At 37.1% G+C, this 15,726-nt stretch overlaps 1 protein-coding gene across 3 annotated transcripts in view; it reads left to right on the top strand.

The window, feature by feature from the left end:
* ZFAT (zinc finger and AT-hook domain containing) overlaps positions 1 to 15,726 on the top strand; it is an 89,314-nt gene that overhangs the window by 51,992 nt on the left and 21,596 nt on the right. For all 3 annotated transcript variants that reach the window (XM_038164570.1, XM_038164562.1, XM_038164579.1), the window contains 5 exons: positions 3,287 to 3,374; positions 7,160 to 7,309; positions 9,168 to 9,341; positions 12,587 to 12,675; positions 15,212 to 15,350. In XM_038164570.1, the coding sequence (XP_038020498.1) occupies positions 3,287 to 3,374; positions 7,160 to 7,309; positions 9,168 to 9,341; positions 12,587 to 12,675; positions 15,212 to 15,350 (640 nt within the window). The remainder of the gene's footprint in view (positions 1 to 3,286; positions 3,375 to 7,159; positions 7,310 to 9,167; positions 9,342 to 12,586; positions 12,676 to 15,211; positions 15,351 to 15,726) is intronic.

Here is a 15,726-nt window from a genome sequence, read left to right as displayed (position 1 = left end):
TAAAGAAATAGTATAAACAAGAAAATTTGTGATAGTATTAGGCTAATTTATTTTCACTAGGTTTAGGAATACTTACATACCTAATTAAATTCCTGTTTTATGGAATGTAAACAACACTTTCAGTCAAAAACCTACCTTTATTTAGGAATTATTTTAAGTTTCTTATATTTTCTCAAATTGGCTAATAGGGATGTTGAGCAAGTATCAGGCAGTGATTGCCTTTGAAATTTAAACAGCTGATTGGACTTTCCAGCTGGTCTCTAACAAAGGTAGATGCAGTGCTCTCCATGCTTTGCTTCTGTTCATGCCCTTCAAAAAAACCTTCAAAGGCATTTAAAAGGCAGGTATTTCAATAAGGCATAGGAAAAATAACTTTCATTCTTGCCAGAGGAGAACTTGCATGCTGAGAATGTGATTCAGGTATTTCTGCAACCTCAGCCCTCAAAGGGTTTCTGTGATCACCTGTGGCCAGGGCACCTGAAGAGCTGGAGCTGTGGAGCAGGGGAGCTTCTCTGGGGCTCTGTGTTGTGGTCTGGATGCTCTGAAATACTTCATTTGCAACAGGGGATCTTTAAGGGCTGTTTTGAGAGTGATGGGATTGCACAGAAGGACTCACACAAGCTCTCGAAGCACCAACAGAAGAACACTCAAGCATTCCAAGCTGACAGCATAAGCTCCAGTACTCTGGCACTGGCCTGGATACGCAGCAAGGAAAGGTTTGGGTTCAGCTGGGCATTCTCTGTGAGAAACTGGAGCTTTACAGACACACTTTGAAGGGACTCAGTGCTCCTAGGCATGCTCTGTTACACTACAAAAGATAACCCTTTTGCAGATCACTTCTGCAGAACGTGGTGTAGATAATTTTCTAACAGCTCGAAAAAAGCTGTTGGCGTTATTTCATTGTTGAAGAATTTTGTTACCATTGTCTTGTGGAAAGATGAGTTCTCAGGACCCATCCATTCATGTTGCTCTATAGCTCTTGATGCATTTACTGATTATTTTGATTTTTCCTCTAAGATATAGGCTTATAGCCTTGCCTTCCTCAAGAATATTAATAAGAATGTGAAGTTGTCACAGTTAACAGCACTTCAGCTGAAGTAGCGTGTGTGTAATGGAGTGTTGAATTTTTATTTTCTTTTTTAACATTTGTCTCAATGTTGTGGTCACACTGAGAAATACTTAATTTAGTGAGTAGTAGAGACCAGTGACACCCAACTGCACATTAAAAGTATACTATTTTTTTTCCTTTATTTATTGTATATTTTATAATCAGATATATAGCAAGTTTGAAGAACAGGCTGAGATCTGTCAACACATTTCAGCTCAAGAGCCCCTAGATGATTTTGTGCTATTTTTCTTATATGTGTCAAATTATGAATGTGATCATGCAACTACATCTTTGAAAAGGTGCAGACATTGCTATGGAGTTCTGTTATGATTAATCTACCAATCTTTATTGGAGTAACGTGTTCAGGTAGAAATCCAGAATCATCAGTAGCAGATTTAGGTTATATTGTTTGAGAGACCCTAATTCTACAAACCAACAGCTCTTTTTCAAGGTTTTGTCAGCTTTGTAGGCTCCTTGAATCTCTTCCAAAACTCAGCTAGTATTCTTTGATGTTCCTTTTTTTTCCCTTTAGATTCTTAGGGCTTAAAATGATGACAGCCCCAACTCCATCACAGCAAGGTACAGCCCTCAGGGTGGTAATCCTTGTGTAGCTGCCATCCCCAGTCCCTGGTGCAGGTTTTCTCACAGGAGCAAATGTCTGTCAGCTCAGACAGAATTCTCCTTGTGCCACTGCCATATTAATGGCAGTGAGAGCTCCATATCCTACAGTTGTGGGAGTGTTTATTGCTATTTCAGCCCAGGGGTTCTGGGGCTACTGCTGGTTTTAACTTGTAGGTGCTTCAACACAGGGATTTGTTTCTCAGAGGTAGATGAGACTGACTGCAAATGCTGCATCATATTCCAAAGCCTGTCTGCCATGAAAACCCATCAGTTTTTGCTTTCCTTTCAAGAGAGGTGTCCGTATACAGCTGTACAACTGCAGCATCTGGACGATAATGACCTCCTTGTACAGTCCTCCTTGCTATTCAGATGCTCTTTGGTCAAAGGTCAGAAACTGGTAGAGTCCAGGACCCTTAGCCTCCTGTGATCTCCAAATTTCTCCCTCATTACACAGGGGTCTGTCCCATTTTGATCAATAATCTTCCTTCCACACTCTTCAGGAAGTATTTCTGACCTGGAATAAGTAGTGAAGTGTCTGTTCTGTGGCTCCAGCTCGCCTTTTCAGAGATCTCTGGTAGGTGGGCAGCTGCACCTCTCCAGCCAAGTGCTGTGTTACCTGGGCACCTGCCCAGCTGTCAGTAGTAACTAGACTCCCTCCATCTGTGGTTTTGATAATCCACTCATAAATTAATCTACTCAGTGCAGAGGTGACTATGACCCACTCATTTGATTGAGCATCCAGTGCCAGCAGGTACTTCTGGAAAGATCAGTCTCTCCAATTTATATTGTGACTGTCAAGGTTTGATTTAAAGTGTAAGGGAGAAAATTCCTACATTTTTAGGAGTTAAATGCATTTGTAAAGACAGGAAAATCACAATTAGACTAAAATTACATATAGGAAGAGATGACATCAAAACTTTCCACTTGAACTTGATTGATAGTGTTAAATTGTGACCCTGAGAAAATCCAGAGTAGTCTTTAAATCAAAATACTAGAATAAAACTTTATCTGTAATACATAAAATGCTGATTATTTATAAAATAGCTAGAAATGTAGACACTGAATAATGAATAGCTAGAATGTAGACACTGTCATTGTTAACTCTGCTGCTCAATTTCAGGACATTTCATAAATCCACATAGTGGTGGTTGTCTTCAGAAGGGTAAGATCTGATCCTGGTTTCAGAAGGATGGACTTGTATAAAAAAAGGAGAAAAACCCCTAAATATTACTGCTTACATCAAATACATTTTCTTCTGTTATGTGGCTTGATCTTTCGACTCCTGATTTTCCACAGAGTCAGTCAGAAGATAATGCTTACATTTATTGTGCATATTCTCATCTGCTGTGACTTGGAGCCCTGTATTCATGAGGATTAATGATGGGCCTAGAGTCTTTTAATATTTCTCCTTCACTTATTTCACTATAAATACATTCATTTTTTCCTTAAAACCGAACCTTGAATTATAACTTTGTTGAGAACCATGTATTACTGAATAATGACTATAGTGATTATACCAGTGGACTAAAAAGGCAATCTCTTTCTTTCTCACTTAAGGATAAAAAGAGTTATTCCTGTCCTGTGTGTGAGAAGTCATTTTCTGAAGATCGACTTATAAAATCTCACATCAAGACAAATCACCCTGGTAAGAAAAAAAATCAAGGAAGATTTTTCAGTCTATTGCAATAAATGAATGAGGTTTTATAATGAGCAGTTTAATGTGAATACATTTCTAAGAAAGAGAAGAGTCTATTTCTAATTCAACTGGTTTAGAGTAAGAATTGTGTTGGTTTTGCAGATGTTAGAATTTAGAGTGAAAAGTGTTACTGTTTGAGCATATTTGTTGTGGAATATGTCAGGTAATTGTGCTAAGAAATCTGGCAAAGGGTGAATTCAAATTAAGCACTGGAAGTTTGGGATCAGGCATATTGACATCCTGTAGCAGCCCAGGAGATGTAAAATTCCCACTGGCCTTACATGAATTAACAGGAATGTGTTCAGGGCTCATGATTTGTCTGTAGCTGCCTGATGGGAATGCAGAGCTGGCCCTGTGCATGCCCAGGTCCCATGGGCTGGGCTGGACCCCCAGGGCCAGCTGGAGTCTGCAGCAGGGCTCCTGCTAGAACCAGCTGGGATGTGGTGTGGCCAGCAGTAATGGAGCTGGCAAGCCTGGCTGGATGCAGCAAACTGCTCCAAACTCTGTTTATACCTTGCATTCTGGTGTCCTGATTTATCAGTGCAAGTACAAGATAACATGAATATGGTGAGTCAATGTGCTGTGCCTGAGTAAACAATTCTTTCTTAGATCTTGGGAATTTGATGCCAAAATGCTGGTGTGGGGACTAATTTAAACCTCACTGATTTGAACTCAGCAAAGCCACACTGGCATGTTCCTAATTTCCTGCTTCTCAGGATCTGTGTTATGTTGGATAGAAATCCCTGCTGCTACTGCAGAGGAGGGAGAGGTGACACTTTCATTAATTCATCTACAGTGCTCCTTATCACCTGACATAATTGGATACAAAGAAGGAAAACACTGGTCATGCTCAGACTGAGCCTAAGGGAAAAAAATCCAATTAAATTCATGTAACTTTCCTTGTCTTTCTTGTCAGATGTACAGCATAATAGGTAAAGCAGTAGTTTATCTTCTTACTGCCACTAGATAGTGCTAGACCCGTGTTTTAAACAATTTCCTTCACTTTAATTTCGTCCTTAACTCCCACTTCAGCTCTTTAGTTACTAAACCTCTTTATTTGCAGACCACTCCAGAGCAGTGTTGGTTGGAGGGCTTGTCGTACGTCAGAGGACATGTCTGATGCAGGAAATTGAGATGAGAAAAGGCTTCTGAACTGTACTGTAGTCAGGAGGTATAACTCCAGTAAGCATAGAAATTGAATCTCAAGGACTGTGCCTTTAAAGCCTTTGTGTGCCTCAGGCAGGGAGCATAGGAGATATTCCTAAATAACAGGACCTGAGAACTGGCAGGACAATGATGTTCTGTGCCCTTACATGTGATCATTAGCCTGTACAGGTCCACTGACTGCTGAATGATCACTGTGTGCTATATCTGAGGTCCAGAAATACCAGTTAACCCTGGAGCCCTGAAGTACTAAACTCGTGGATTTAAATACTCCTGAACAATTCATTTGGTATCTGAATCCCTCTAAAAAAAGTATAGTGTATTTTTTTTTAATTCAAGTAGGTCTTTTAAACTCTTACAATAGAAATAAGGTTTAGAAAGAAAATCTTCACTATTATTTTATGTTTTCATTTTTCATTCTTGTATCATGGGTGAATAGAGCTCAAAGGCAGAATAGCAGATTTATAAGATGTATCTCTATGACACTAAAGAAGCACTAAGTTATGCCTATGCAACAGTTATGCAACAAGCCTCCTTTAATATATGGAGGAGAATTAATGCACAAATCTTTTTTATTTCTGTGAATTTTCTTCTTGTAATCAGGAAGAAATCCTTTATTTGTGCACCACACTTAATTACAAGCCATATAAATGTGAGGGGTCTGATGGTATAAGCTATTAAATACTGCAGTGGCATGAGTGCAGCTGTTTTCAAAAATATAAATTAAAATTAATTAAGATTAAAGGAAAGATGGGTACCATTTAACAGGAATTGAATTTTAAAATGAAATATCAAAAATTAATTTAAATGGAAAGACTTACACATTTATCATTAAAATGTTCTAGATGTCCCCCTCTCCTTCCTCTCTTAGTATCATTCAGTATGCCCTGCTCCCTTGTCTCTTCTGTTTCATCAAGTAGAAAGTATGAAATCAAAAAGTAGTCCTTCCTCTTCTGTATTTACAGAGGGGTTGAATTTTGGTCCCATGAAGGCAGCGAGACAAAAATCTCCGTAGACTTTGGCAGAGCAGTATTTCAAACCAAAGAGATAAGAGAGCTTGGCTTTATTGCCCAATGATTTTTGTACTCAGCAGTGAAGGAGGAGTCTTCTGTTCTGGTCCCAGCTCTCAGAATTATCTACCTTTCATCCACTGTCTGATTTAATATATTTCTTAATAGTTCTGAGGCATGAGAGGCATCAGCTTCCATAGCTCCCCACTGAGCAGACATCCTAGCCTGCAGTCATGAATGAAGGATCTAAGCCATGAAAGGCAGAATGAGGGTTCAGACTTATGGCTGTATTTTTCATTTTTTGGTATCTTAGAACTTATTTCTGCTCAGTTCATGGGCTTTTATAGTTACCTTTTGAGGTTACTTTCCCTGTATATGAGTTCAGGCAGGATTTTTGTGATTCCATTCTGGGATCAATCATCAGGAGACAAGGTGATTTTGGTAAAAATTGAAGTTTAGACAGGAACTTTCAAATTTATAAGATTTGGGGCTTTCATGTTTTAAGGTTTAGATTGCATGAGTGTTGTACTTTCATTAAGTCAGGAGATAGCATTTCATTCATCTGACGTGCATTGAGCAATGTGATTTATTTTTAAAAGCATCTGGCAATATTTTCATTATGCGTCTGGGCCACTTTAATTTAAACTTCATTATTTTGAACTTTTTCACTGTGAGAATCAAAACATTATCTCATATGAAGGAAATACACAGAATTGAGTGTGTCTAGCTTCAATAAGAAAAGGCCAGGAGAGGAATCTTAATTGCTGTCTTCAGCAATCTAATTAAAAAGAAGACAGAGGGAGATTTTTCTTGGAGCTGTACAGTGAAGAGATGTCAGTCAAAACAAGAAAATTCTGACTAGAGCTAGGGAAATAGTTTTGACTGTAAGGATGGTTAAACACTGCAGTGGGCCAAGAGAGGCTGTAGAATTGGCATCTTTGGATATTTTCAGGACAGGACTGGATATGACTCCAAGCAACTTGATGTAACTTTGAAAATGGAACTGTAAAGTTTACTGTACTTGGAGTAGGTGACCTTAGAGGTCCCTTCCAGTCACATTTATTCATTTATTCCATGAGCCTGGTTTTCCCTTTAAAGTGCCTGATTTATCAGAATTCTGACCATTGTAGCTGTGGCTGAAGTGAATTGTCTTCAGATCCTTGACATCTGGAAATCTGGGGTGAAATCATGAATAAAGCTTTTGAAAATATTGAAGAAAAAATTGCCAATTTATCTTACAGGGAAGGGTCACAGTAATAAAATGATCTTTTGTGCCAGTGGCCCAACCGAGTTTTTTTATATTTAAAATATTATTATTTTTTTTAACAGGCAGTGAGGACAGTGAGTTCACAGATCAGGATAGAAAGGACAGAGCATCCTAGAAGGCCTAAAGGAAAAAAAGGTCCTTGTGCTCTTTGTTCAAGTCAGTTTTGAGTGGGAGTAGGGGAAATACAACTTTTTAAAAGTTGGACTGAATCAGGATCTAGCTCTTCAATATTACTTACAAAATAAATTTCCTCATGTCCTTCTGGTTCTTACTACCTTTTACATTTCTCTCAGAGGTTTCAATGACTACTATTTCTGAGATTCTTGGCAGAAGAGTTCAGCTGAAAGGACTTATTGGAAAACGAGCTGTGAAATGTCCCCACTGTGATTTTTATTTTATGAAGAATGGATCAGACCTCCAACGTCATATTTGGGCTCATGAAGGTAAAGCTCTGGTTTTAAGCTTTTGGGCATATAATGAGTCTCATATTCCCCTGAAGCTTTGCTGACATAAAAAAACAGATTTAAGTTTATTTCTACACTCGAATGTAAAACTTTAAGCTACATTGGAGGTTAATTAATCAGTTTAATGGATTCTGGATCACATATGAAACTTCACATTCAGAACATTAACAGACAGCTTAAATTTCTTATAAAAATTAATAAAATTCTGATGCAATTTTTTGTTTTCTAGAACACATTCATAAACATCTATAAGATATTCTATGTGAGTAAGGAGGAGTGAATTAAATACATGCTCAGTATTTTGAAACAAGTAATTTTCTGTATCTTCTTACGAGTCTCTGCTGCTCTTTTTACATTTGTCCAAAAATCCTTGGTCTGGAAATCTGTTAGTAAACCAATTGAAATCCAGTTACTTTGATGTATGCATGAAATTCTGTGAATATTTTAATTAAATCCTGCAGAGCATGACAGCTAGCTGCCACAGACTCAGACAGTGATCAAAATCTCCTAAGATAATGCTCATCATATTTATGACTTTTTTTAGGGAGAAATTCCAGTAATATGGCAACACATGGGTTAAAAATGCCTTGAATTTAGAATCTTTAGACAGTAAAATCTTGTGTATACCCAGTCTTCGTATCTTTATAAAAGGTTCAAGACAGCTTACATGGTCTTTAGTCACCTTAGCAATCTATGGAACAGATTGCCTGTGGTTTTAGGTTCTTCAGCCATTCCTCTGCATGAAGGGGATAATGGGATTTGGTGCTCTCGAACTGGTATCTTGTTTCCAAAGTGTTCCCATCTAGGTAGTTCAGCATATTTGTTTGAATGCTCTGACTCTGAGCTTTCCTGCCTGTGTAGCAGAGCAGGGCTCTTCTCCAGTGGCCTCTCCTCCATTAAGGAGTTTAGGTAAGGCAGAATTTAGGTTAGAGAAATTCCTTGTGTATTCCATAGACAAAGTTCTTTTATTCTGACTGGAACTGGGAACTCATGTCATCTACCTGGCAGGAGAAAGAGGTGAATAGAAATTTCTTCCCAAATCAAAGTGTGCAATCAAGTCTACTTAAACCAGACGGTAATTCTTCATACTTATAAATCTGATTTTAAGGTCATGACTATCAATCTAAAATGTGCAGAGCCTCATAAAACTGTTGAACTACTCTGCCAGTTCAGATTTATTTAGCTTTTCTTTGAAGGATTTACTTTGTTCTTGTAGACCTTCTGTTAGATGACCCACTGAGTATCTGTCTGTATGCTTTGGACAGTTTGAGGGAAGTGAAGTTTTAAGTGCCTGTGTCTGCCTGAACCATTAGCAAATCCGACACTAATTAACCATAAAACACAGCTTGCACATTTAACTTCTGCTTTCATGTTAACTGCCTAATGAAGCAGTCCTCCTTACAACAGGTTCCCTCACTGCTGGTTGTAGTAAACAGAGAATGGGAGTTACCTGAAGACTTCTACAGGAAGACATACACCAGCTTGGCATGAATGTAGGCAGCCTGGATTTTACTTCTAAATGAAGGAAGGCCCAAATACTAGTATTTTCCTGGCCAAACTCAGTACCTGGCTTCAGTAGGGCAATATTCAATTGTGAAAGAACTCCTCTTTTCTCTTAGCAAGTTAAATGATGCTGTCATGAGCTCAGCATCATTTACACAGAAGCTATAGATGAAATTTCTTATTTGTAGTGATCCATATTCTGAAGTCCATGTTGTCCTTGTTGCTCACATGTTGTTGTCCATGTTTCTCACATGATCTGAAATTTCTTTCAAGCAAATGTCCTGCCTGGAAAGGCACAGCCTGGTTGTTTCATGGTATATTATTTCATTTTTAGGTGTGAAACCCTTCAAATGTTCCCTCTGTGAGTACGCCACTCGCAGCAAGAGCAACTTGAAAGCTCACATGAATCGTCACAGCACGGAGAAAACCCACCTTTGTGATATGTGTGGGAAAAAGTTCAAATCAAAAGGCACCTTGAAGAGCCATAAACTCCTTCATACTGCTGATGGTAAGTGCGTTAAATCTATTATCTATTCATTAAATCTATTTCAGGACAATAAATACTGGCTTTACCACAGGCCTTATTAACAAATGCTTTTCAGTTGAATACCTAAGTGTGATTTATAGTTTGTTTTTTTTATTCCCAGCAGACACCATTTGAGTAATAATTCAAAACTTTGTGAAATTAATTTCTGTGAAAGACAGCTGTCTCTAAAATATTAGGTTTCACTGAAATTCATGTTGGCTTTGTATGCCTTCCTTGTTCTTACAGAGAATTGTTTATTTCAATTTGAAATAAATATGAAAAGAAAATTGAGAATTGAAGAAGAAATTTGAAATTGCCAATAGTTCTGTCTCTTACTATTAAGTCAAGTCTCTCACTGTTTTATTCTATGAGAATTTTATTAGGATCCTGGTGTCTAATCAGCCAGTGGTAAACCTGGGCATTTACTCTACAGTCTCACACTCAGCACTTCATTTGCCCTGCAATTTTATCATTTCTGTGATGTCAACTGAAAAAAACAAGGTGCATATCCAGAAAAGTATACCATTTTATACCAAAATTTAGAGCACAACAGTACTTTATTATTCTGTGATTATCATATTGAAGTAATTGAATCTATTGAAGTAATAATCATATTTAACAGAATAAGTTGTACAGACCTTCATTATGACTTTGTAGCTTGATCTTTGTTACTCATGCAATTGTCTGAAACCTCATTCCACTTTTTATTGACCATTTCATTTACATTCTTTTTTTTTTCAAATTACATCTTCAGAGAAAGCACACAATGCTCTGGTACATTTTTAGAATATATTTGAAGTTTCTGTGTCAGAGATATTTTTTAATGCTTATGTCTGTGTGTTCAAGCGGAAGAAATGATCCCTTTCACATCAATATGCTACATCTTACAGGAAGATTATAGTTATTGTTTTATTACCAAAGTTATTGCAGAAATGCTACGTATTGGTAAATCACTTGTTATTCAAAAAGTACTTTCCAGTATTTTGAAGTAACTTGATCAATACCAAGTAGGTCTGGCATATACATTTAAGCTACTTATGTGAGAATCAAGGTTTTACTTATCAAATGCAAACCTCAGGTGATTTATTGCTAGGGGAAGGAGGCAAGTTGTTGTATTTGAATGAAAAGAAAATTTTCAAGCATGATCAGTCTATAAAGAAAAATAAAAAGGTCTCTTTCTATGGCCCCATGAAAAAATCACTTCATGGGGTTTCATTTCAAAAACTTTCTGTTTAGTTTTCACCATCTGGCATGATCAAATAGTGAAATTCAGCAATGAAAGTTGAATTTGTTTTCACTTGTGTGTTAGTTAGATTTCTTGAACAAATCTATGTGTGTGTAAGTCATTACTGCAATTCATCTGAGACTGCTTTGAAATTTAGTGTTGTTAAGAACAGCACTATAGTTGAGCAGGATCTAGCCATGTCTGGATTGGGTTTAAAAGTGTGACGTTAGCTTTAAACATTCAAATCCATGTGAGGAACTGTGTTCTTTTATAAGTTACTGCTAGGTCAGGCTGAAACCTTGGCTCTAGAGGCATTGTTATTACCAGGAGTCTTCTTTATCTGGCTTCAAACTCATCGTCTTCTGGAATAACTCCAGTGACTTTTAGTGGAAGGTGTCCCAGCCCATCACAGGGGTGATGGGGGCTGGAACAAGATTACCTTTACGGTCCCTTCCAAACCAAACCATTCGATGACTTTTTTGGTGTTCCTTTTTGGTAAACCTCCATTTTTCACTGGTACAACTAAATCCAAGACTTAGGCTCTTGTACATTGCTTTTCACACTTACAAAACTGTTCCAGGAAATTCCCAGTACATTTGGAAGGTGAGTTTTACCATTGTCTCCAGTGGAAACAGGATCTCACTGTCTGTGGAATCTTAGGTAATTTTCCTCACTAAGTCCACCCCAGCAAACTTTTCATGCATTTCAAACTCTTGTGAAACAGAAGAGGACATTTGTCACCAGGAATGTGGTTTGTCAGGGAACTTTCAGCCTCCTGAGTGACAGTTTCTCTTGGCCCAGTGTCCCTTCCTGTAGTGACAGCACTGCAGAAGTTCTTAGCAGCACACATCTTGTGTTCTTCAGTTATTTCACAAATAAGTGAACTTGAAAGCTGTTTCACTGTTTATGAGTCTTGTCTTCCTGACTTATGAATCCAAGCAATTTTTGTTCAAATATCAGAGCCCTGCAAGGTGAATTTATGTTGTAGAATATAAAGTAGTTTTGTGTCTGATTTGTTCTTTTCCAGAAGACAGACTTCTCAAGAGTGAGATGGTAGCAAGCAATTCTGTAGTCCAGGGTCATTACTACTTTTGAGTAGAAGTAAACCATAAAGCCTGATTTTCATTCTTTTATTTAGATACCAGAAGGTGCTTCTTAGCTGTGTTTTATAAAAACTTTCACACTTAGTATAAAATGCCTTTACCTTTTTCATCAGCATCTGGAATCTAAAGAAACTCCATCTCTTTGTGATAATACAGAACATTATCTATTCTACTCCTGCTTTACCTTTTTTATTCTTTTACTTTTGGAGTAGTTTTTAGCATATCCTTTTTCCACATCAGTCAAATACAATTTGCCACCTGTGCACATTTAATTCAGGAATGAAGTCCTTCAGTATTTAATGCACTTTGTAATTTGGCTGCAGGTAGCAGGACTGATACAATCTTAGAGGCAAAATAAGGAGAAAGAGAGTGTGAAACCCAGAAAATAAAAGGATGGAAATTGTGTTCATTTAAATCATAAGGGAAAAAATAGATTAGTGAGAGAGACTGCTTTGAGGGGAAAATGTATTTGAATCATAGCAATTCAGTGTTGGAGACAGAAATAACTAAACCCATGTGAACATGATCAAACATCGGTGTTCTAAGGATTTCAGAGTGTGCTTTACAAATAGCAAAGTAGCTGTGCCTGCAGTTGTAAATAATGGATTTCCTTCTTACATTTAGGGCGCACTATAACAATTCTTTTTCTTCTTTCCCAAGTGACTATTCCAGGAGATTCCAGAGCATTTAATGCTTATAATTTAAAGATTGCACTCGAGCCTTTTTTCCTCCCTTATTCTGCTCTTAGCTCTATTTAAACAAAATTTTGCATACCATGTGCCAGACTTCTCTTATTTTTCATTCTTAGCATTTTGGAATTTATCTTTATGAGGAAATAGAATCAGTAGTTTTCTGAACTTAAATAGAAAAATGTATTCCTTTTGCTATTCGCATTGCAGGAAAGCAGTTTAAATGCACAGTATGTGACTATACAGCTGCCCAGAAACCACAGCTCCTACGTCATATGGAACAACATGTCTCTTTCAAGGTAAGTAAAGATATAAATCATGCTTAAAGTGATTAGGAAATACACAGAACTTTAGATAGCAGTAATAAAACTGGCACATTTTCTTGTTTGATGACAATTAACAGTATATAAACATTTTAATATTTTGGAAATTTTGACCTTATATTCAGACTTTTGAGATAGGGTTATTTTGTTCATGACCAATTTGTAATTAGTAGTTTTACTTGACAAAATTATCTATATGTTGCTATATGAAACAAGTTTTTTGTGTTTGATTTTCAGTCCTTGAGTGAGTGAATCTAATATGTGCCTTAAAATGTCCTAGGGAAGTATGAAAGCAAATCCCCTTTATCATTGTTCATTGCCCACGTAAATTTTCCCTGAAATTTGCCAGTTTCTTGTACTACAGATGTGTTCATATACTTGAAGAAAATTGAAGAGAATTAATTTTAAAACACTTACTTTAAAACATTTATCTGAAACATTCATTGGAAAGAGTTTTGAAAATTGTTCATGTTTCTGTGAAGTATTTAGATTAGAGATACAGTTTATTTTAATAAAAGGTAGTATGTTTTTATTTCTAAATTTCACATTAGTTCTCAGTGTGATAGGTCCTAATGTAATGTATTGAAATGTTATATTCTGTAAATAAGAATTATACTGGTTCCTTTTCCAGAAAAGTCAGTATTTTTTATTTAAGAAAATGTTTGTTTTAATGCAAGGCTTTATCTTAACAGTGAACCTATTTCTTATTGAAAACATGATACTATTTGCATATGTAACATCTTTCATTACCTAACAGTTCATTTTACTTCTATAAAGAGTACACTTCAGGCATTCTTAACAAGTACCAGAAAGCAGCAAGGCAAGCAGTCTTGTCAATGATGGTTTAAGTTTTGGAAGACAAGAGTTAATACATTTTGAAAAAATATTTTTTCTGTCTAAAGTATGTGGTTTTGCTCCAGACTTTTATTTTTGAAAAGATTTTTTTTTTTGTAAATGGAAAGACATAATTTTCTTTTTTTGATGGCTAAAGTGATGAATGCACTCACAGTGCAGTTCTTGAAATGCAGCTGGTTCTGACCGTGGGATCTGCCTACACATAAGTGTGACAATTCAGGACATCACCGAGAGAACTGACACTAGATTAGACCAATCAGTATTTGTTTAGAGGAGTTCAAAAAAAGTTTGCCTCCTTCTAGGACAGTTGTTTTCATGCTTATCAGACTCAGAGAAATGTCACTGCTTATGTGACCAAATGATCCTTTATTCCATCATATTTCCCAGCTCCATGAATTTGCAATCCTGCTGTCCAATGGCGGGTAACATGCATGACTTGTACAAGTGAGTGCTACAAGAGCACAGCAGTCTGTCTGCATTATTTTCTTTAAAAAATGACAGTTTCAGCAATAGAAAGAGAGTACCCGTCTTTGAAATATTGAGTAGCTGAATTTTACAGTGCCCTCTGAAGCATAAGGTTAAGGGAGTCTGAACATCACTTTTCTTCCTTATTTTTGCTGTTTGGAACCTGAAGGAAGATCATGAGCAATGAGCTTAGGAGAGTGTTCTAATCAATGTACCCTGACTGCAGACATTTCCCTGCTTTAAATTCAGCTCCTGGATGAACATTTCTGTACCAGCCATTTTCTGCTGAGGAGCTTTAGGTGGGACTGCTGTGCATGAAACATTTTCTGTCCTATTCTGAGGTACTTGACTTTTCCCTGAGGACCTCAGTCAACATCTGCATGCTTTTACAGGACCTAATACTTGTGCAAGCTCCCTATAACTGGGATATATCTCAGTCAGAAAGTTATTATCAAAGGTTACCTTTATCCTCAAATGTTTGTTTTCATAATTTTTTTTCTTTAGGAATTTGTCTCTCTGTCAGTTGAAGAGACGTGTTCTTAAAAAATTAATTAATTCAGTTGCCAAAGTCAGCTCACCAAATGGTCAGAGAAATGCAAATACCAGGGAAAGGTGAAAGAAAAGGGAAAAGGGAAAAGGGAAAAGGGAAAAGGGAAAAGGGAAAAGGGAAAAGGGAAAAGGGAAAGGAAAGGAAAGGAAAGGAAAGGAAAGGAAAGGAAAGGAAAGGAAAGGAAAGGAAAGGAAAGGAAAGGAAAGGAAAGGAAAGGAAAGGAAAGGAAAGGAAAGGAGGAAAATTAGATTGGCTGTACAATCATGTACTTTCAGTTATTTTAGTTTTCTTGCCGGCCTTTTTCAGACCAAAGCTCACAGCAGGTGAGTCATTTAATAGTAGAGAGTCTCCACATGGTCAGACCTGTTATCAATTATGAAAACACACAATTTACTGAATTACAAAAACTGGGTAATAGTCTTATAATAGTGAGAATATTTGTTGTCTTGCACATAATAAAAAGTACCAAATTTAGGTAGTGTTTAGTTACAACTTCAATTTCTTTTGAATTTTCGAGTGTTCCCTTGAAAGATGCCCAAGCCAGAAATGAGCATGGTTTCTTGAGATCAAAACATTGCAGCTTAGACCAGTATCTTGAAGAGGTGAGGAAATACAGTCCAACATTTTCCTTTTTGCTCCCAGCCCTTCCGCTGTGCACATTGCCACTATTCCTGCAATATATCTGGGTCCCTGAAGAGGCATTACAACAGGAAGCATCCCAATGAAGAGTATGTCAATGCAGGGTCTGGGGAGCCTGCAGCTGAAGCTCTCATCCAACAAGGTACATCTCCACCAAATAAGATTTGTTGGTTTGGGGTTTTTTTGCTGAAGCAAACTTGGTGTGAAGGTAAATATTGTGCAGTATGTGTTTTTCAGTTTATTTGGTGTCATAGGATAAATCATTATTCCTTTTTAGTAATTCTGAAATGGCCACCTTCTACCCTTCATTCAGTGTCCTTTGTTCTTGGTTTTTAAGGGTGTGGGAACCAAAGTTTTGTTTGACCTTGACTGTGCTATATGTTGTTGCATACATTTATCATTTACACTTGTTTGTCTCTTTTTGTAAGTCAAGTATCACTGCATGTTGAAATGAATGATAAATTTCTACCATTCTGCTGATAAATTTCTGTGACAATTCTGCAAGGTTGAACTCGAGG

Source organism: Motacilla alba, chromosome 2, assembly GCF_015832195.1.
Source record: "Motacilla alba alba isolate MOTALB_02 chromosome 2, Motacilla_alba_V1.0_pri, whole genome shotgun sequence".
In the NCBI taxonomy this organism is placed as follows: domain Eukaryota; kingdom Metazoa; phylum Chordata; class Aves; order Passeriformes; family Motacillidae; genus Motacilla; species Motacilla alba.
Note: the sequence above shows the minus strand (reverse complement) of the source record. Positions and strands in the feature narration are given on the sequence as shown.